Here is an 18,509-nt window from a genome sequence, read left to right as displayed (position 1 = left end):
AGTGGGGGAAAGTGGGAAAAGTGAGAGATGGTAGAGTATAAGGTGGGAGACAGGGGAGAGTGTAAGGAGGGGGGAGAGTACCCAGAGACACCCCAATTCACCCCCTCCACTGCTTTAGATGCCCGGGGATTTACCTTTTAAGAATAAAAATCTACTTTCCCAACTGATTACTTTCTTATAACCAATACATAGTACAGGACAAAAAAGGAACAATAAACATCAGCCCTTTCGTCAGCTTACCCCCTTTCTCAGCAACATTTGTGCCGACTCTTGTTTCCTACATACAAATGGCTCGTTTTCGGTGGAAAAGGTTCTGTTTATCCACATCTCCTTTTGCATGCATAAAGTACTATGCAGAATGGATCTCAATGACAGCGAGTTAGGGTTGGACCAATGTTCTAACCCAAGTCAGGTCAATTCTCTCTCTGAGCCTGATGACGAAATGGCAAAATACTGCCTGATAGAGACCGGTGAATATTGCAGAGCAAAATGTAACATTTAGTACTGCTCGGGGAACCGTCTGCTCCTTTACCTGTCTAGCCTTAAACATTATTTTAAATACCTAAGATTTTTACTGCTGGCATATATACTTAAAAAGGTAGCTTATATTCTGCCTGCGCATAACAAATCTCTGGAACAGAAGCACCTGAGAAAACCAGCAGCTTTGTATATGGATGGTAATTAAGCATTTAAAACATGCTCCACTCAATTAAAAAGTCTGCAACACGGTTCTTACAGCAACGCAATAATCCTCATCATTTACTCCTATTATTTACGTATGCTGATTATATATGCGTATTGGATATATACCGGTATATTAAACACTTGTGTGGATGTGAGTAACACGAGGCTGGTTTAAAGAACGTGCTTAAAAAGATCGGATTTGTTTCCTGCTCTACGGTCAGAGTGAAGTACAGTAGAACACTGGGCTTGTGTGAGCAATACGATTTGGTCAACATCTTCATTGCATTAGTGCAGGGGTGGCCAACTCCAGTTCAAGGGCCACCAGCAGATCAGGTTTTAAGGATATCCCTGCTTCAGCACAGGTAGCGCAACAAGTGGCTCAGCCATTCTGGCTAAGGCCACCTATGCTGAAGCAGGGATAGCTTTAAAAACCTGGCCAGTTTGTGTCCCTTGAGGACTGCAGTTGGCCACCCTTGAATTAGTGGATTCATTAAAAACACAAGACGTTTTGCATCATTTTATTAAGGCAGACACCTCTACACAACATAAATGAAATAAATCCACGTCGTATAAGTCTCCTCACAATGTCCCATAAAATGTACACACAGGCACTCTTATACTGTTGAAAATTAGACGAACACTGAAAATGTCGTGTTTTGTTCCCGACTTCCATTTAGTATTTGTGACAAGTTCATGTCGATGACCGCTACACGCCTCAATAAACCCATAATACATTAGTGCTCATGTAAACAATGTCGTGAATTAAAAATTAACAAGATCATTACCGAGAGTATGTTACGGACAGTACAGTCATTCCAGAAAAGTGAGGGCTATAGCTGGCACTCATAAAAACTTCTTCCAATCCCGTGGTTAGTGGAGTCCGATATAGAAATATTCCCACACACTTTCCATTGTATTTCCCAGTAAATGTTTGTTTATACCATTTTATTTTCCGACCCCCTAAAATTGGGATGGTCATTACATAAAACAACACTGTGACCGTACATTTCAAATTACTTAAAAAAAAGGTACAGTCCACTTAAGACATGGTTAATTGGATAAATGTACAGGAACCTATTAAAAAATAAAATCACGCATAAGAATTTTTAAAACCTACAACATAGCCAAATGACTGGGAGGGTTTTTATGAACTTCACCTAATCTCTTTACTGCTAAAACAGTTTGTGGATCCTTTGACCAATAGGTTTTTGTTTCGAGAGTACTGTAATTAGATATTTGGGGAACAGAAAGTATCGCAATAAGCATGCATTTTACAGAACCCAACAATAAGAAATATGTATTCACTTGTCAAAGGGGCACAGAAAGATGAAATCACCCTTACGGTTAACATTTCTATTTATTTAAGAAAGACAGTTACATTGATAAGTCGTTCAAAAACTTGTACACTAAATGGGACTGCCTCTTTAAAACATTTAAACTTATTTAAAAAAATGGGGGGGGACAGAATGCACACCCTCCAAGGTCAGAGAAGGCACACCCTCCAAGGTCAGAGAAGGCACACCCTCCAAGGTCAGAGAAGGCACACCCTCCAAGGTCAGAGAAGGCACACCCTCCAAGGGCAGAGAAGGCACCCCCTCCAAGGTTAGAGAAGGCACACCCTCCAAGGTCAGTTTCCACCCACCGTCACCACTCCTGAAAATCTGCCAGCATCTCCAAACACCTCTGGAACACTCCTGTTTTGGGGAACAACTCTTCTGCTGGTTGTTAGAGGAAACCCTTGTTAGAGTAGTATGGAATTATACAGAGATACCAATTATCGCTATACAATGCGGCATGCTGGTTATCGAGAAGTCAAATAAATGTCCTTGAAACATGAAATGACGACTTAACCCGCTTCATTTTCAGAGACTCTGCCATGCTGTACTTTGCATTGTGTTTCAGGCTCCTCATGTAGTAACCCCAACTGACAGTCTACAGCAGGGGTGCAGAGCCCCAGTCCTCAAGACCCCCCACCCAACAGGTCAGATTCTAAGGATATCCCTGCTTCAGCATAGGTGGCTCAATCGGAGGCTAAGTCTTTGAGCCACCTGTGCTGAATCTGGGATATCCTTAAAACTTGACCTGTTGGGGGGGGGGGGGGTGTGGGAGGGAGGGGTCTGGACAACTGGAATTGAGCCCTCTGGTCTACAATACCAGCTACACCAGCATCTCAAATGTCAGCACATCTTTACGGAGTGAAGGGACGACCCATACGGTAACACAATATTTGTTGTAGAAACATATCTCAATATCTCTATGCAGCTGCTTTATGCACACACAATAATGTTAGACATCTTTGGAAAGTCTATTTTAATCTGCAAAGTTTTAAAAGGTGTCACAATATTGAAAGGACGTGAGCACAAACAGGGATTAGCAAGTGATTTGTCTGACTACGCGTGTTACTGGAGAAACGGGAGAGGATCGCGCTCACGTTTACAGCGACGCCACAAAAGTTTGTATGTAGGATACAGGTTAGGTGTGCAGAGGGCAAATCAGACCCTTCCCCCGTCTCAGGTATATACAAATTAGGTGGGAAAACGGCATATTAAGCCATTGAATCCCTTCAGTACAGAGAGGCTGCAACACAGGAGCACCAAAAGGGTGTGGCGTTTGGGAATGTACAACAGAGCCAGTCAGCGCTGAGATTTATTTAGGGTGAGGCCCCAAGGGTTAGCAGTAAAATAACCAATTGGAAAGTTGTAAAGGACCAAAAGACACAAAGGAATCAGATTTACAGTATTGGTTACGGGAGCAAAAAGGCTGTGGAGTAATCTGCAATAATCTTTTTTTTTTTTAAATGAGAGTGATGAAGATGTTCACAAGTCCTCAACATCTCTCGGAAACCTTAGACCAGGGGTAGCCAACTCCAGTCCAAGGGCCACCAACAGGTCAGGTTTTAAGAATATCCCTGCTTCAGCACAGGTGGCTCAATCACTGGTTGAAGACTGAGCCACCTGTGCTGAAGCAGGGAGATCCTGAAAACCTGACCTGTTGGTGGCCCTCAAATTGAGATGGCAAACGGAGTGAGGGGCTTATTGTGCTTGGATGATATTATACGTTGCAATAGGAAGCCTATACAAATATTAGCACTTTTTCTTAGAGACCAACAAGAAATTTCATATAGGGGTTATTAATCACTAGGAAAGGTGCTTTCATACTGAATGGTGGTGAGGGGGATCAATGTTATTTCTGTCATATTTCCTTATTATTTACTGTAGTTTAGGCATAAATTCATTTTTCCGAAGGCTCTGCCACCTTCTTCCCTACCAAAACATGACTAAATATTGGGTATTATTAACATACGTTTTTGATTGAAATGTGTAATTTATATGGAATGACTGAAGACAAAATTATTTCGGATAATACCAGTCCCTCCAACATTTAGCGCATACAAATGACTACTACTGCAGTAACTCCACTTGAACACCTGCACTTCCATATTTTGTCTTTTTAGGAATTCAAGGTAAAATGTGATCCTAACCCCTGGCTGCAATGTTTGAACTGTTTGAAAACTCCCAACGAAAAAATATGATATTTTGCTTTTCATTTTTGTGTTTAAAGTCCAAACTTATGTTCTGAAACGAAAACGCTAAATAAACTCCCCCGTCCATTGTGGATCAATTCTAAAAGCCTTTTTTTTTTTTATCAGTTAAACCATTCCGTGATGGGCTTGCTGTGCATTTCAGGGCCCCCGATCACTGAATGGGTTAGTGGAACTATGTTTGCTGAGTCAGTAACAACAATCTGAGCCAACAGAAAAACGTTCTGCGTATGAATGATCCACGTGATGTGTGAAATAAAAAGGTCTGCGGGCTTGGTTGACTAAGTGTACATCCCACGTGGGATTACTAGAAGGGGCAGATTCATCAAGCTCTGATGCAAGATACCACACCCAATCAAGCATTAAAGAGGCAATCCTCGCAAAAATACACATACATATATATTTTGTTTTAATATATGCAGTCTTTAATTACCTTTACTAAAAACAAATTACCTAAGCTGCTGATCAATTCATTGTTCCGTGATCAATCAGCAAAGATCCTACTTTCCAGGGTTCATTAAATAACTGCCTTTCCATTTTAATCAATCCTTCAGGTCAGTGTAACTCACTCAGCAGCTACAATGTATCCTTATATTTACTAAGGTAACATTATCTATTGTTACAGTTTGCAGCTCAAACTGCTGGGAATATTGGCAACAAATTATCACAAACAAAAATAAAGTGTTACAAAGATCTTGCACTGCTGGGGACGTATGCTAAAGGGTGCTCAGTATATTAAAACTAATTATAATGGCTTTAACAGTTGAAGAAGAAAATGTAGTAAATAATATCTAATACTATAGAACTGATGTATTTAAAAAAAATACCACGATGGATATTGCTTGGATTGCTCCTTTAACTGGCATGCAAGTCGAGTCAGATTGCGTGTGAGAGCCTGCATCAGAGATTAATGTATCTACGCCCAAGAGTGCTGATTTGGTTAATGGAATGGCATACTCATGCAGCTGGATCTCTATTGCCATCCCGTGAGACCTACCACTGCTGTTAGTTGTGTTTGCTCTCCCTTTTTGCAAGTGGGCACAGCCTGAAGATTCAAAAAAGGTTAAAAACACTAAAGCCACAAGCTGTTCTGTTCCGTCGGGCAGCCTAATTCCCAACTCCATTGTAGTTCCCGGCCCCCCCGATGTGCTTGTCGTTGTCGGAAGTTACTCTGTGGTGGGGTTTCTCTTCTCCTGCCAGATCATTTTCTTCTGCTCAAACTCCCCTTCGGTGAATGACGCTGGTCCCCAGTTGTTGATTAGCCCTGGAGTTTTTGAACCTGAAAGACACGCGTTGCTTTTCACTCAAAGGAACATGTGCAGATGTTTCTTACAAGTTCTAAACAATTCAAACCGGCTGTCTTTTTTTTAATACCGTTTCATATTAAATGATGAGGTGGGAATTACATTAACTAGGCCCGGGGAAAAAAAAGAAGATCTTGGAGCCAATGATGAGCGAATTTAGGAGTGCTTGTAGACAGCAGGCTTAGCAATAGTGCCCAATGTCAGGCAGTAGCTGCAAAGGAAAATAAGATCTTGTCTTGCATTAAACGGTGAATGTATGGAAGGGACGTAAACATAATTGTGCCCCTTTTATAAAGCATTAGTAAGACCACACCTTGAATATGAAGTCCAGTTTTGAGCACCACTCCATAACAAAAATACATTATTGAACTAGAAAGTGCAGAGAAGAGCCACCAAATTAATAAAGGGGATGGAAAATCTGACTTATGAGGAGAGACTAGCTAATTTAGATTTATTTACATTAGAAAAAAGGTGTCTAAGAGGGGATATGCTAACTATACACAAATATATTCAGGGTCAATACAAGGAGGTTTGAAAATAACTATTCATCCCAAGGTCAGTACAAACGACACAGGGACACCACTTAAGGTTGGAGGAAAGGAGATTTCACCAGCAACAAAAGGAAAGGGTTCTTTATAGTAAGGGCAGTTAGAATGTGGAATTCATTACCCATTGAGCCTGATGGCAGATACAATAGATTTGTTCAACAAAAAGGTTGGACATCTTTTTAGATTTTAGGAAATATACAGAGATATACTAAATAAGTAAACATGGGAAGGATGTTGATCCAGGGAGTAATCTGGTTGCCATTATTTGGAGTCAGGAAGGAATTTATTTTCCCCCTTATGAGATATCATTAGATGATCTTTCACTGGAGTTTTTTTTTAATGTGCCTTCCTTTGGATCAAAATACTGTAAATACAAATATAGGATAAGTATCCATCATCTAAATTTAGGATAGGGTGAACTTGACGGACATGTGTCTTTTTTCAACCTCATCTACTATGTAACTATTTAACTCAAAGTATAATAAGGATATTCTATAAAACCATGGTACAACACCTCTATCTTGAATACAGTGTATTATGCTGGTTATCTCAACAGAAATAGGTTATATTGAGGCTGCAAGTGTACATGGAAGAGCAATAAACATGCTTAATGGCATGAAATGTTTACCCTATGAGGAAAGGCCGACATGTAGCATGAGGGCCGCCGACAGGGGGAGGAGAGCCGGGACAAGTATCCCGGGCCCGGTGGCCCAATTGGGCCCGGCCTGCGCTGGAGTTGGGCCCGGCCAGAGGTAGGGCCCAACTTCTTTGTCCAGCCACTGGGCCTCTAGTTGCCGCCGAGCACAACTCGCCCCAGCTGTGGACCCAGCTTCCGGCGCTCACCAGCATTAGAGAGAGGCAGGCCCACAGCAGCGTGGGAGAGCCAGGGCCTGGCGGCAACCAGAGGCCCGGCAGTAGGATAGAGAACTCCAGTGGCACCAGCCGGCCGTGCTCCCCACAGTCACCACCATCTCCAAGGTAAGTGTAAGAATGTATTTGGGGGTAGTGTAAGAACGTATTTGGGGGTAGTGTAAGAATGTATTTGGGGGTAGTGTAAGAACGTATTTGGGGGTAGTGTAAGAACGTATTTGGGGGTAGTGTAAGAACGTATTTGGGGGTAGTGTAAGAATGTATTTGGGGGTAGTGTAAGAACGTATTTGGGGGTAGTGTAAGAACGTATTTGGGGGTAGTGTAAGAACGTATTTGGGGGTAGTGTAAGAATGTATTTGGGGGTAGTGTAAGAATGTATTTGGGGGTAGTGTAAGAATGTATTTGGGGGTAGTGTAAGAATGTATTTGGGGTAGTGTAAGAATGTATTTGGGGGTAGTGTAAGAACGTATTTGGGGGTAGTGTAAGAACGTATTTGGGGGTAGTGTAAGAACGTATTTGGGGGTAGTGTAAGAACGTATTTGGGGGTAGTGTAAGAATGTATTTGGGGGTAGTGTAAGAACGTATTTGGGGGTAGTGTAAGAACGTATTTGGGGGTAGTGTAAGAATGTATTTGGGGGTAGTGTAAGAATGTATTTGGGGGTAGTGTAAGAATGTATTTGGGGGTAGTGTAAGAATGTATTTGGGGGTAGTGTAAGAATGTATTTGGGGGTAGTGTAAGAATGTATTTGGGGGTAGTGTAAGAACGTATTTGGGGGTAGTGTAAGAACGTATTTGGGGGTAGTGTAAGAACGTATTTGGGGGTAGTGTAAGAATGTATTTGGGGGTAGTGTAAGAATGTATTTGGGGGTAGTGTAAGAATGTATTTGGGGGTAGTGTAAGAATGTATTTGGGGGTAGTGTAAGAATGTATTTGGGGGTAGTGTAAGAATGTATTTGGGGGTAGTGTAAGAATGTATTTGGGGGTAGTGTAAGAACGTATTTGGGGGTAGTGTAAGAATGTATTTGTGAGGGCGGTAGTGTAAATATGTACTTTGTGAGGAGATTATGTGGGTATTGTGTGTGTTGGGTAATTATTGTGGGGAGGATTGTTTGTGGGGGGAATTGTATGGGTATTGGGGGGAATGAGTGTGAGGAGGGAGCGGGATTGAGTGAGAGGGAGGTAATTGAGCGATAGCGGAGGGGGGGTTAGAGGGGTGTAAGAGGAAGTGAGAAAGAGATAGAGGGGTGAGGGAGGAGTGTGTGAAAAGAGAGGGGGTAAGAGTGAGATGGGGGAGAGAAATACACGGGGAGAAGGGGGAGGGAAATAGAGGAGGTGTCTAGCAAGACCTCCACCGCAATTGGGAAACACTTCTTCAAATCAGAGCATAGTCAAACCAGTGCAATTAATCAGCGCTGGATATAATTACTGAAAACATTATTATTAATGGACCTAAAATGACATATTCATGGAAGCTCATAAATGCCTATTAGCGTCAAAGTACACCATTTAGATTTCACTAGCTCTAATGCTGGAAATACCACCTGCCACATGTATGACTTATAAGCTGTTGGATACTGGCTTTAAGAAACCATTTGGTCTGACTGTTATTAGCAGGTCTTGTGATCTCAGTGTAGAGATTGCGGTTTGCCTACTTGGTTCATTAATAAAACAAATGGCCGGCCTGTCCATAAATGTAATGCTTAGAATATTAAACACTGTCTTTACGTTCCTTAGAAGTGACAAGACACACAGTTAAAGATTTGTCAGCAAATGAATGATATGAATGAATGGCAGGAATGATGAGCCTTTATGAGCCGTTTCAGTGTTCTTACCTGGTTGTATTAGTCGAATTAAGCCTTCATGATGAGCTACTTTGTCCTTCCAGTTTCGTGTCTTGTTTGCAGCCACTTCAAGGTTCTTTGTAACTTTCTACAATCAAATCAATTACAGTAACCAAGTGAGTCACACTGAACTTCCCTTTTTTACACAGTGCAGTCCCAGCTATGGTTCACTGGTGCGTCCATTATAAACCCCCATTTGCAGGTACTTCTAATTTTTGAATTACAAAAAGTAACAATGGAAATGTAGGTTTCATCTTTCGTACGTGAAGTTAAAAAAGTATATATCATTCACAAAAGGCAAGTTTCCAAGTTAGCGGTGACATATATGGGGCACTACCAAATATAGAAAAATGGTTTGGTGATCCAGAATACTAATCAATAAGTATGCCTGAGAAAGGACGGGCACTCCAATTAATAGAAAATATTTATCGCATATGGACGTTGTAATTAATCAGGACCCATTGATTTGCAAAAAATATTTTTGTGTATTCAAGAGTTCCTGTCTATCCCCTGTATCATGGGTTACATACACACCGCTCTGCATTGTTATACTTTTATCATGTTCGGGGGAACCTAGAAGACAAGATCACCTCATACTGCTGCAAAGCTTCCAGGCGCTCCGTCTCTAGCTGTTCCAGCTGTTGCATTGCCTCCTGCAAGGCCTTCTCTTTGATCTCTCGTATAGTCTCCAGCTCCTTCTTCTCTGCCTCTGTCATTCTAATGGTCCTCTCTTGCTCCTTGTGCAACTTTTCCAGTTCTGTTCTCTTGCCTGCCTCCTCTTCCAGAAGCCTAGGTGAAACGTGTGTGTATATATAACTATAAATTGCATCTGAGAGATCAGTCAATCGGAATGCTCCAAGGGAGAAGGAGTGGCTCAGTGAGCAAAGACACTGACTGGCACGGAGTTTGAAGCAGGGGAACCTGGTTCAATTTGGCTCCTTGTGACCTTGGGCAAGTCACTTTATCTCCCTGTGCCTCAGGCACCAAAAACATAGATTGTAAGCTCTACGGGGCAGGGACCTGTGTCTGCAAAATGTCTCTGCAAAGTGCTACGTAAAAACTAGCAGCGCTATACAAGGACATGCTGCTATTATTTATTATTATATTCAAAACGTTCCAATTACCGCATCTCATCCAGGGAACGAGGAAAAACGAAGCACTGTGATTGGCTTAGGCATTTGTCAGATTTGGCCTTGGCTTATTGGAGCACTGTGATTGGCTTATCCCCTTTTCATTGAATTTGCCTAATCACCTCACTGTCAAAATACCTCTTTGAATGTAGACAAAGTTCTAGTCGCAGTATTGGTCCTGGGAAAAGCAGATTCAATGTAGGTTTTGATACCTTTTAGCGGGCCAACATTTGAATCCTTCATAAATGGAATTATAGTGCGCAGAGCTTTTAAAAACTCCTGGGTTGTTTCTTCAAGTTTACTGTGTAACTTGAAGAATACATTTTAACATGAATTACACTTTTCCTCTCCAGCTGCCATCCTGATTTCTTAAAAGTTTAAAAAATAAAAATAAAAAAGGGAAACCTCAAACTCTTGTGCAATAAACAGGTGTATCACCTTCACATCATTGTCCTAATTTACAGGAATATAACTCATGGGGCTCCTGTCTCAATATATAAAATGAAACGTTTCATCGTGCACATTGACTTATCAAGCAACAAAATCATGGAGTCATGAAATTCGTCTATGGTTCGGGGCCCTAGAGGGACATCTTTAAGGAACCGTGGTTCCTTCTCTTTCGTGGTTAATATGCAAATACATTGGCTGTTGATACAGTAGACATGAAGGCATTACCTGCGAGATGTTGTTAACTCTGTATACATTATTTACATCTATGAAGAACTCATTTGATGGTTTAATACAAAGAATCACAGTCTACCGTCAATCCAAATAAGGAGAGATCTGCATGCAGCATCAAACAAACTCCTGAACAATATAGGAGAAGAGGCTATATGTACTCAACAGTGCTATGTCATAAAGCATCAAGTGTTGGATGGCATAGCACCACTTAATAAATATGGACCAAAGTGTCATCTACTTGGCCCCTCAATATTAGATGCATTTTACTAGAGGCCTTTTGACAATTCAGATAATTCATATAACTAGTTGAGAAAAGCATGATACAGCAATTCCAATGAACAAGTCCATAAAAAATGGCTACATTTCACTATAGCTAGGAGAATGGGCACACTTCCTATTGGGGTTCACTGCTATCAAGATTGTAAAGGTGCTGAGATGTCTGCTAATCATTTTCCCGGGAACAAGCATAGTATACACAAAGAAGAGTAGATTCACTAAAGGTCCATAACAGGGGAAATTGTTTATCATGAAATAATACATCGTTACATAGTAGATGAGGTTGAAAAAAAAGACATATACGTCCATCAAGTTCAACCTATGCAAAATGTATACGAACGTGAGCCAGACGTACCGCACACTCGTTGAAAGCAGGATACGTGCAATTTTACTTACGTTGTAAAACACGTGAAATAAATGTCTAAAGTTGTTATAATATATATCCATGGATATAAATTTATTTAAGACCATAAATAAGGTTGTATTCAGGCCTGCGACATCATATGGCATCTAAAATAGGGGGAGTTTTGTGATGATGATGGTGATTTTTATCTGTCGTAATTGATGGTTGGAGGGTTATTGTGGGTATTTAAGTAGAGTCAATGCACTTTATATGTATACACCTGACGAAGGGGGCAGGAGCACCTGGAACGTGTTCTTCACGTGCCACTTACAGAACAAATCCTCGCGTATCCACTATTTCTGCTTCCAACGAGTGTGCGGTACGACTGGTTAATGTTCGTATATCTCAAGCCACAACCATGTCCCATTATCGGCCTCCAGTGACTCTCCCCCCTGGGCGTTGCAGTTGAGTTTGTACCTCGCCTGAAGATGCCTCACAGTCTCTTCATCTTGACGCGCTTGTTTCTCATCGTCCAGGGCCTCCTGCAGCTGGTTGTACAGCGCTTCGAGCTCCCGAACCCTGTTTAAATACTGCTCTAGTTCGGAGGATTTCTGTGCTACTTGCTCTTCCATTTGCTGGCGGATCTGAATAGCAGAATAAAAGCCTGTGAGAGAGTGTGGACTGCACACGTTTGTTAGCCCGTTGTAGAAGGCAGTGGAAAGGATAAGGGCCAGATTTACATGGCGGACCATTCACGTGAATAGGCGTAGGGCGCCTTGCGGCTTACCACCACTTCCGTAAACATGGCCCTGAATCTTTCTGACCCTATCAAAAAACAAACGCCCTTATAAAAGTACACATACAAAATCATTCATATTTTCAATATTGATTAACACACATTCCCAGCTAGCTCAAACTCCCACACCCACCACTACAATATTATTATTGAAGTATTTTACTTTATACTTTTTACCATATATGTTTTGTCAATGGGATGTAGCATTGGGCACCCCCTGTCTCTTGTTATATTTTCAATACGGCATTGCTCAAGCTAAATTGTATTGATCACTGCTTATTAAATTGGTCATTGATCTAGATAGTTTACCCATTCCAAGATGGGAAAGAGAGGACCGTTAGCTATAAAGGACAAATGTACAATACTTAACAATTCCCCAACCCCTGCTGAAACTCATCAAATTACAAGCTCATGAGCACCACGAAAAGTAAGAACTTTATTTTATATAGTGCTTTTCTCCCAATGGGACCAAATGCACGTCACAATTACAGTAAAGTGCCCGATATGCAGCACATAGGAATTTTACAGGCACAATCCCTGCCGAGATAAGCTTACAAATCATGTTTTGGTGCCTGGGGCACAGGGAGGTAAAGTGACTTGCCCAAGGACACAAGGAGCCGACACGGGAATAGAACCAGGCTCCCCTGCTTCAGTGTCACTGTTTACAGAGTCAGTGTCTTTACTCACTGAGCCGCTCCTTATCCCTTAATGCATTGGCATGTCAGTTTAAATGTCAAAATTGCCTCAATATAGAAGTGTCAAATAATTAACATTATATGATGTTCATATATCAGAATACATAATGATTGTAGAATTCCTGAGTTTTTCAGTGGTCTCTGATAATTACCATTTTTTCCCGTTCAAGTTCCCCTCTGTACCGGTCCTGTAATTCCACATGCGTCTCGTGGCGTTTCTGCTCCTCTTCTGTAGCTTGGGCGGCTGCGTGTTGCAATTGCTGCGCGGACAAAAGCAGAATCCGGCACAGTCAACCTTAACCGTTACAACCGTAAGCAGTGGCGCGACGCCGGCACTGGTTGGCGAATCAGAACTACTACTACACATATACGGTGCGGCTTCTTTTCAGAGAAGTGTTTGTTGTTGGAACATACACATGGGCGTCCGCAGAATTTTTTTGGGGGGGGGCATAATTTTAACTCATTGGTAGTGCTACCAATGAGAGCCAGATGCTGCTGGGTTGGCGCCTGGAGGTGGGTGGCTAGGGGGGGGGGGGCGAGATTTGTGGGCGGCTGCAGCATCTCCCGCAGCAACTGCTGGGTTGGCGCGCGGAGGTGGGCTGGGGGGGACACGTCAAACTGGCTGCTGCCTGGGACAGGAGGCACGTACGGGGGAACCTGAGATGGCGCACGCGCGCGGTGGATGCTGGGTTGGCTGGGTTGGGTCCCCTGGGTTGGGAGGGGGAGAAGGCCCACAGGCAGCAGGCCGGACACCCTGCTTGCCCTGCGGGATCTCGGGGCTGCGAGTGATCCAGGGGGGGGCAAGCGCCCCCCCTTGCCCCCTCCTGCGGACGCCCATGAACATACATATTACACATACTTAGGGAATCAAACTCTACAAACCATTTCACAAAGAGGTAAGGGAGAACTTCTGCGCAATAATAGTATCACTACTAAGACACCCTTGCTTCAAGAAGCATATGAGTAGCACCGTAGATATTACTAGACACATGATACATAAAGCTTGGCCCCCTGCAGAAGCACTTACCAAAATGCCCTCCTACTGTCTCTGTACGTTCTCCCTACCTACCAATTAGATTGTAAGCTCCTCGGAGCAGGGACTCGTCTTCCTAAATGTTACTTTTATGTCTGAAGCACTTATTCCCATGACCTGTTATTTATATGGATTACAACATGTATTACTACTGTGAAGCGCTATGTACCTTAATGGCGCTATATAAATAAAGACATACAATACTACTTGTTAATGCACTTTGATCTGTACAAATGTCTTCTTGTGACCATTGAACAATTTAAGAGGTCAAATAAAAGTTTTAAAACGTCATCAATACATTTACAGGGTTATACAGCGACAGAAATGGCACATTCCCACATTCTAAGTTATCTTATATGTGCAGTTTAGGTAGGCAATGCATTATGGTATGCGGATATGGACATTATAATACACACCCACATGGGCCAATCAAACAGAGAAGAAAAAGGAAAAAATAGTTTCTAATCTAACTGGTATGTTGGGAGACTGAGAACAAATAACTACCTGCAGTTAATAATACACATCAAGTTGTTTGAGGACATAAAAAGTAATGGCATTCTCAAAATAATGGGTTTAAGATCCAGAATAACCGGCTTCCTTGTTTTTGAGCATATTTTATTCTTATGGTACGTTACCCATCGTCACTTTAATTGAATTCCTAGTGAGATTGTTCGTATGGGCACAGGTTAATTCCCCTTGTAAAATAAAGTACCATTATACAGTTGTACAGACAAAGGCAGAGCACCAGTTTATACTCCAAGAGTTTCCAAGGTAGGATGGCACAGAACCGCCTTGTAGAAAACGCAGCATTTGCAAATCTGCAGATTCAGATACAAAATCAAACTACACAAATCAGGGAACACACAGTACAAGCTGCTTCTTGCATAGATTAGTTAGAGCAGGGGTGCTGAACTCCAGTCCTCCAGGTATCCCTTCCTCCCCCCCCCCCCCAACAGGTCAGGTTTTCAGGATATCCCAGCTTCAGCACAGGTGGCTCAATCAGTCCCTGCTTCAGCACAGGTGGCTCAGTCTTTGACTGTGCTACTGATTGAGCCACCTGTGCTGAAGCTGAGATATCCTGAAAACCTGACTTGTTGTTGGGGGGGGGGAGGGGGAGCTTGAGGACTGGAGTTGAGCACCCCTACCCTAGAATATAAGGCCCATAATGTTATGACAAAAACATACAATACTCGTCATTCGGTTGACCAGTTCTTATTCGTCCTATGTGTAATATCAATGTGTAATGACCCAAAGTAGGAGGTTGCATGTGCGCGTGAGATGCTGGGTATGTGGGTGTATGTGTCACATACTGGTCCAGTGAGGGTTTTCCCAGCCACCTGGTTTATTTCTTTATTATTTAGAATATCCCAATGTTGGCCATCTTAAGAGTCCCCACCAAAAAATGCGTTCATTAAGATCTGTCCAAGGCAGGAAACTACTGCAGGATTTCAGCATGGGATCAATATGAAAAAAGGGGGGGGGGAGTTTGTGGCTACCCATAAACATTGTGGCACTATAGCCAGTACAGTGCTTTCTATGGCTCCTCCCGAGGCTCCTCCCTGCTCCATAGGCTCCTCCCGAGGCTCCTCCCTGCTCCTATCGCTCCTCCCGAGGCTCCCCCCTGCCCTCACCTTCTGCATATCTTCCAGCTCCCGCTGTTTCTTCTCGTTTATCGCCAGGAGATCCTTCATCTGCTTCTCCAGCTCCTCCTGCTCCGTTAGCAATTTCTGGCGCAAAGCTTTGCGTTTCTGCCGGGCCTCCTTGTGAGGGGGAGGGAGACCCAGCCTCCGCAGGTTGACCACGGTCTGAATGGCTGCGGAGAAAGGAAGCGTTAGTGTTACACAATACTTCCAGAAGACTGGGCAGCAAGGGAGAGAGATTGACCGCTGGGCGGTTTCTATGCGCTATGTTCGCCACGTCGTGCTCAAAACGCTCATCCTTCCGCGGCAGGAAAAGACGACAACCAATTGTAATGATCATTTCCCACCTTTAACGTTATAGCATTCCTCCCTACTTACCACTTAGATTGCAAGCTCTTTGGAGCACAGACTCCTTTCCCTAATGTTCACTTTAGTGTTTGAAGCGCTTATTCCCATTATATGTTACATATTACACCCTACTTATATGGGTCTATTACTGCATCTTTTACTGCTGTGAAAGTCTGTGTCCATTGATGGTGCTATATAGATAGATATATACACACACACTCTCACACTCTCACACTCTCACACTCTCACACTCTCACACTCTCACACTCTCACACTCTCACACTCTCACACTCTCACACTCTCACACTCTCACACTCTCACACTCTCACACTCTCACACTCTCACACTCTCACACTCTCACACTCTCACACTCTCACACTCTCACACTCTCACACTCTCACACTCTCACACTCTCACACTCTCACACTCACACACTCTCACACACACTCTCACACACACTCTCACACACACTCTCACACACACTCTCACACACACTCTCACACACACTCTCACACACACTCTCACACACACTCTCACACACACTCTCACACACACTCTCACACACACTCTCACACACACTCTCACACACACTCTCACACACACTCTCACACACACTCACACACACACACTCACACACACACTCACACACACACTCACACACACACTCACACTATTTATATCCTGAACAAAATGTGCTCTACAAAATAATAGGAGGCACTGCATGGTTGGAGTGCTGGTCTCTGCAGTGGGAGGCACTGGTTTATGGCTAAGTCAACTTTAAGGCAGTAAATCGAGTAGTCCAAATCGTCCGTTTGGGCCCAAATCCATATCTATTTTATAATATATATATATATGCGTATATAGAATAAGGCGCTATGTCTCATGTTATAGTCATTACAATTAGAAGCTCTTCATTTCAGGGAGTCATTGTGCGCAGAACCACACACACACTGGCAATGTTACGTGACAAATCTAAACTAATCCCTTAAATAAATGCCTCCTTTTATAGCCGAGGTTCCCAACATGTGGTCTAAGTACCACGAGCGCCACACACGGTACTACAACGTGGTGCTCCTACGTTCCTGTGGTTTCTATGCCCAGGTTACTGTGGGCAATGGAAGGAGAGCAGCAAAGAACACTCTATAAACATATACTTACAGGTAATCTGCCAGAGGGAGAAGGAGCGGCTCAGAGAGGAAAGACACTGACTGGCACTTAGTGTGAAGCAGGGGAACCTGGTTCCATTCCCGGTGTCGGCTCCTTGTGACCTTGGGCCAGTCACTTTATCTCCCTGTGCCTCAGGCACCAAAAACATAGATTGTAAACTCCACGGAGCAGGGACTGTGTCTGTAAAATGTCTCTGTAAAGTGCTGCGTAAAACTATCAGCGCTATACAAGAACATGCTATTATTATTATTTAACTGAAACCTGAGGATAACGCAGGTGATGTGACACAGCTGTTAGAAGTGGGCAAATTTTGTCCACATTTACTGCAAATATGGTGGAGTTTTGTTGTTTTTTTCTTTTTTTTCCATATATGTCATATATATTCACAAATTTGTTGTAATTAAAAAAAACAAGAAAAGAAAATGTGAATATCCGAAAATTAAAAACGGGAGCATATTCGAAGAAATTCACAAACAAACAATGAAAGGATATATTCAAAAACTTGACAAGATTTGAATATTTAAAAACGATATTCAAAATGTACACATTATTCAGAAATTTAGCGGGTGGGGGGGTAAACCCACAAACTGAACTTCCACACATCTCCAATAGGTGGCGATCACATGACCCATAGACATTGACACGCCAGTGAAAATCTGGTCATGCAATCCTGGATCAACATACAAGAGCTACTAGTCCAAGTATTTAATTACCCACTATAGTACCTGTCTGATAGCATTCACTATTTTCAGAAGCCGGAAATATAATTACTTCTGTTTTTAATGAAGAGAGCACTTCAGAGAGACAGATCTCATATCTATGATGGTAAACAGGTCGTACAAACGCATGCTTATCACAGTTAACTAAACGGTGCTAACTCCAGTTTTTCTTAAGTCTTCAACACTTGTAGATAATCAGAAGCTGCAGCCCAGTCTCGGATGGCAAGTTACCTTGAATCCACTCCTGCTTTTTCTTTTTATCGGAGGCGCTGATCTCGTAGCTCTTGTCCAGGCATTTTACCAGAAGGAGACACTTCTTCCCATCTCGGTCTGGCAGGGACTAGGATTAAAAAAAAACACATGCTCATCTGAGCAAAGATTTGTAGCAAAGGGAGTGTTAACTCAAGTGTTAAATAAAATACACGCGGTCATACAATGTTTAAGAGAAGGCAAAATGGGAAACCTCACAATCACTGCAGATCAAATGCTTAATGAGCGTTGTTAAGAATGTAATTACTGATATGTAATGACTAGCAACATTTCATGGTAGAGCTTTTTTTTAATCAAGATCTCAAAAAAACCTTAAAAGCAGTAGAACAGGCTACATTGCGTTATTTTTTTTATTTACAGGGTTGAAGCAGGGGGTCTCCGGAGCTGAATTGTGTTTTGTTTTAGCTACAGGAACCCCTGCTTCCAGAGATACTTAAGCCCGGTATCTATGCAGGCAGGAAACTTCTCCCTCCTAATAGAGGTAAATGAGAATTTTAATCCTAATAGAGGTATATTGGTATTTTATCTGGTAGTGTTAGGACTTGCGAACAGGGTCTGCCTTGACGTGGCTCGCAAGCTTACCACGCTTTGGCCAAAGGGTTAAACTAAATGACCCTATTTCA

The 18,509-nt window shown here is 42.5% G+C and overlaps 1 protein-coding gene across 2 annotated transcripts in view; it reads right to left on the bottom strand.

Annotated features, from left to right (window-relative positions):
* Positions 1 to 1,186: 1,186 nt before the first annotated feature.
* SWAP70 (switching B cell complex subunit SWAP70) overlaps positions 1,187 to 18,509 on the bottom strand; it is a 79,024-nt gene continuing 61,701 nt past the window's right edge. For both annotated transcript variants that reach the window (XM_075567082.1, XM_075567081.1), the window contains 7 exons: positions 17,848 to 17,956; positions 15,374 to 15,555; positions 12,862 to 12,969; positions 11,696 to 11,862; positions 9,379 to 9,577; positions 8,780 to 8,876; positions 1,187 to 5,504 (listed from right to left, as the gene is read on the bottom strand). In XM_075567082.1, the coding sequence (XP_075423197.1) occupies positions 5,392 to 5,504; positions 8,780 to 8,876; positions 9,379 to 9,577; positions 11,696 to 11,862; positions 12,862 to 12,969; positions 15,374 to 15,555; positions 17,848 to 17,956 (975 nt within the window). In that variant the 3' untranslated portion in view covers positions 1,187 to 5,391. The remainder of the gene's footprint in view (positions 5,505 to 8,779; positions 8,877 to 9,378; positions 9,578 to 11,695; positions 11,863 to 12,861; positions 12,970 to 15,373; positions 15,556 to 17,847; positions 17,957 to 18,509) is intronic.

This window comes from Ascaphus truei, chromosome 12 (assembly GCF_040206685.1).
Source record: "Ascaphus truei isolate aAscTru1 chromosome 12, aAscTru1.hap1, whole genome shotgun sequence".
NCBI classification, from domain to species: domain Eukaryota; kingdom Metazoa; phylum Chordata; class Amphibia; order Anura; family Ascaphidae; genus Ascaphus; species Ascaphus truei.
This window is presented reverse-complemented; position numbering and strand designations above follow the sequence as displayed.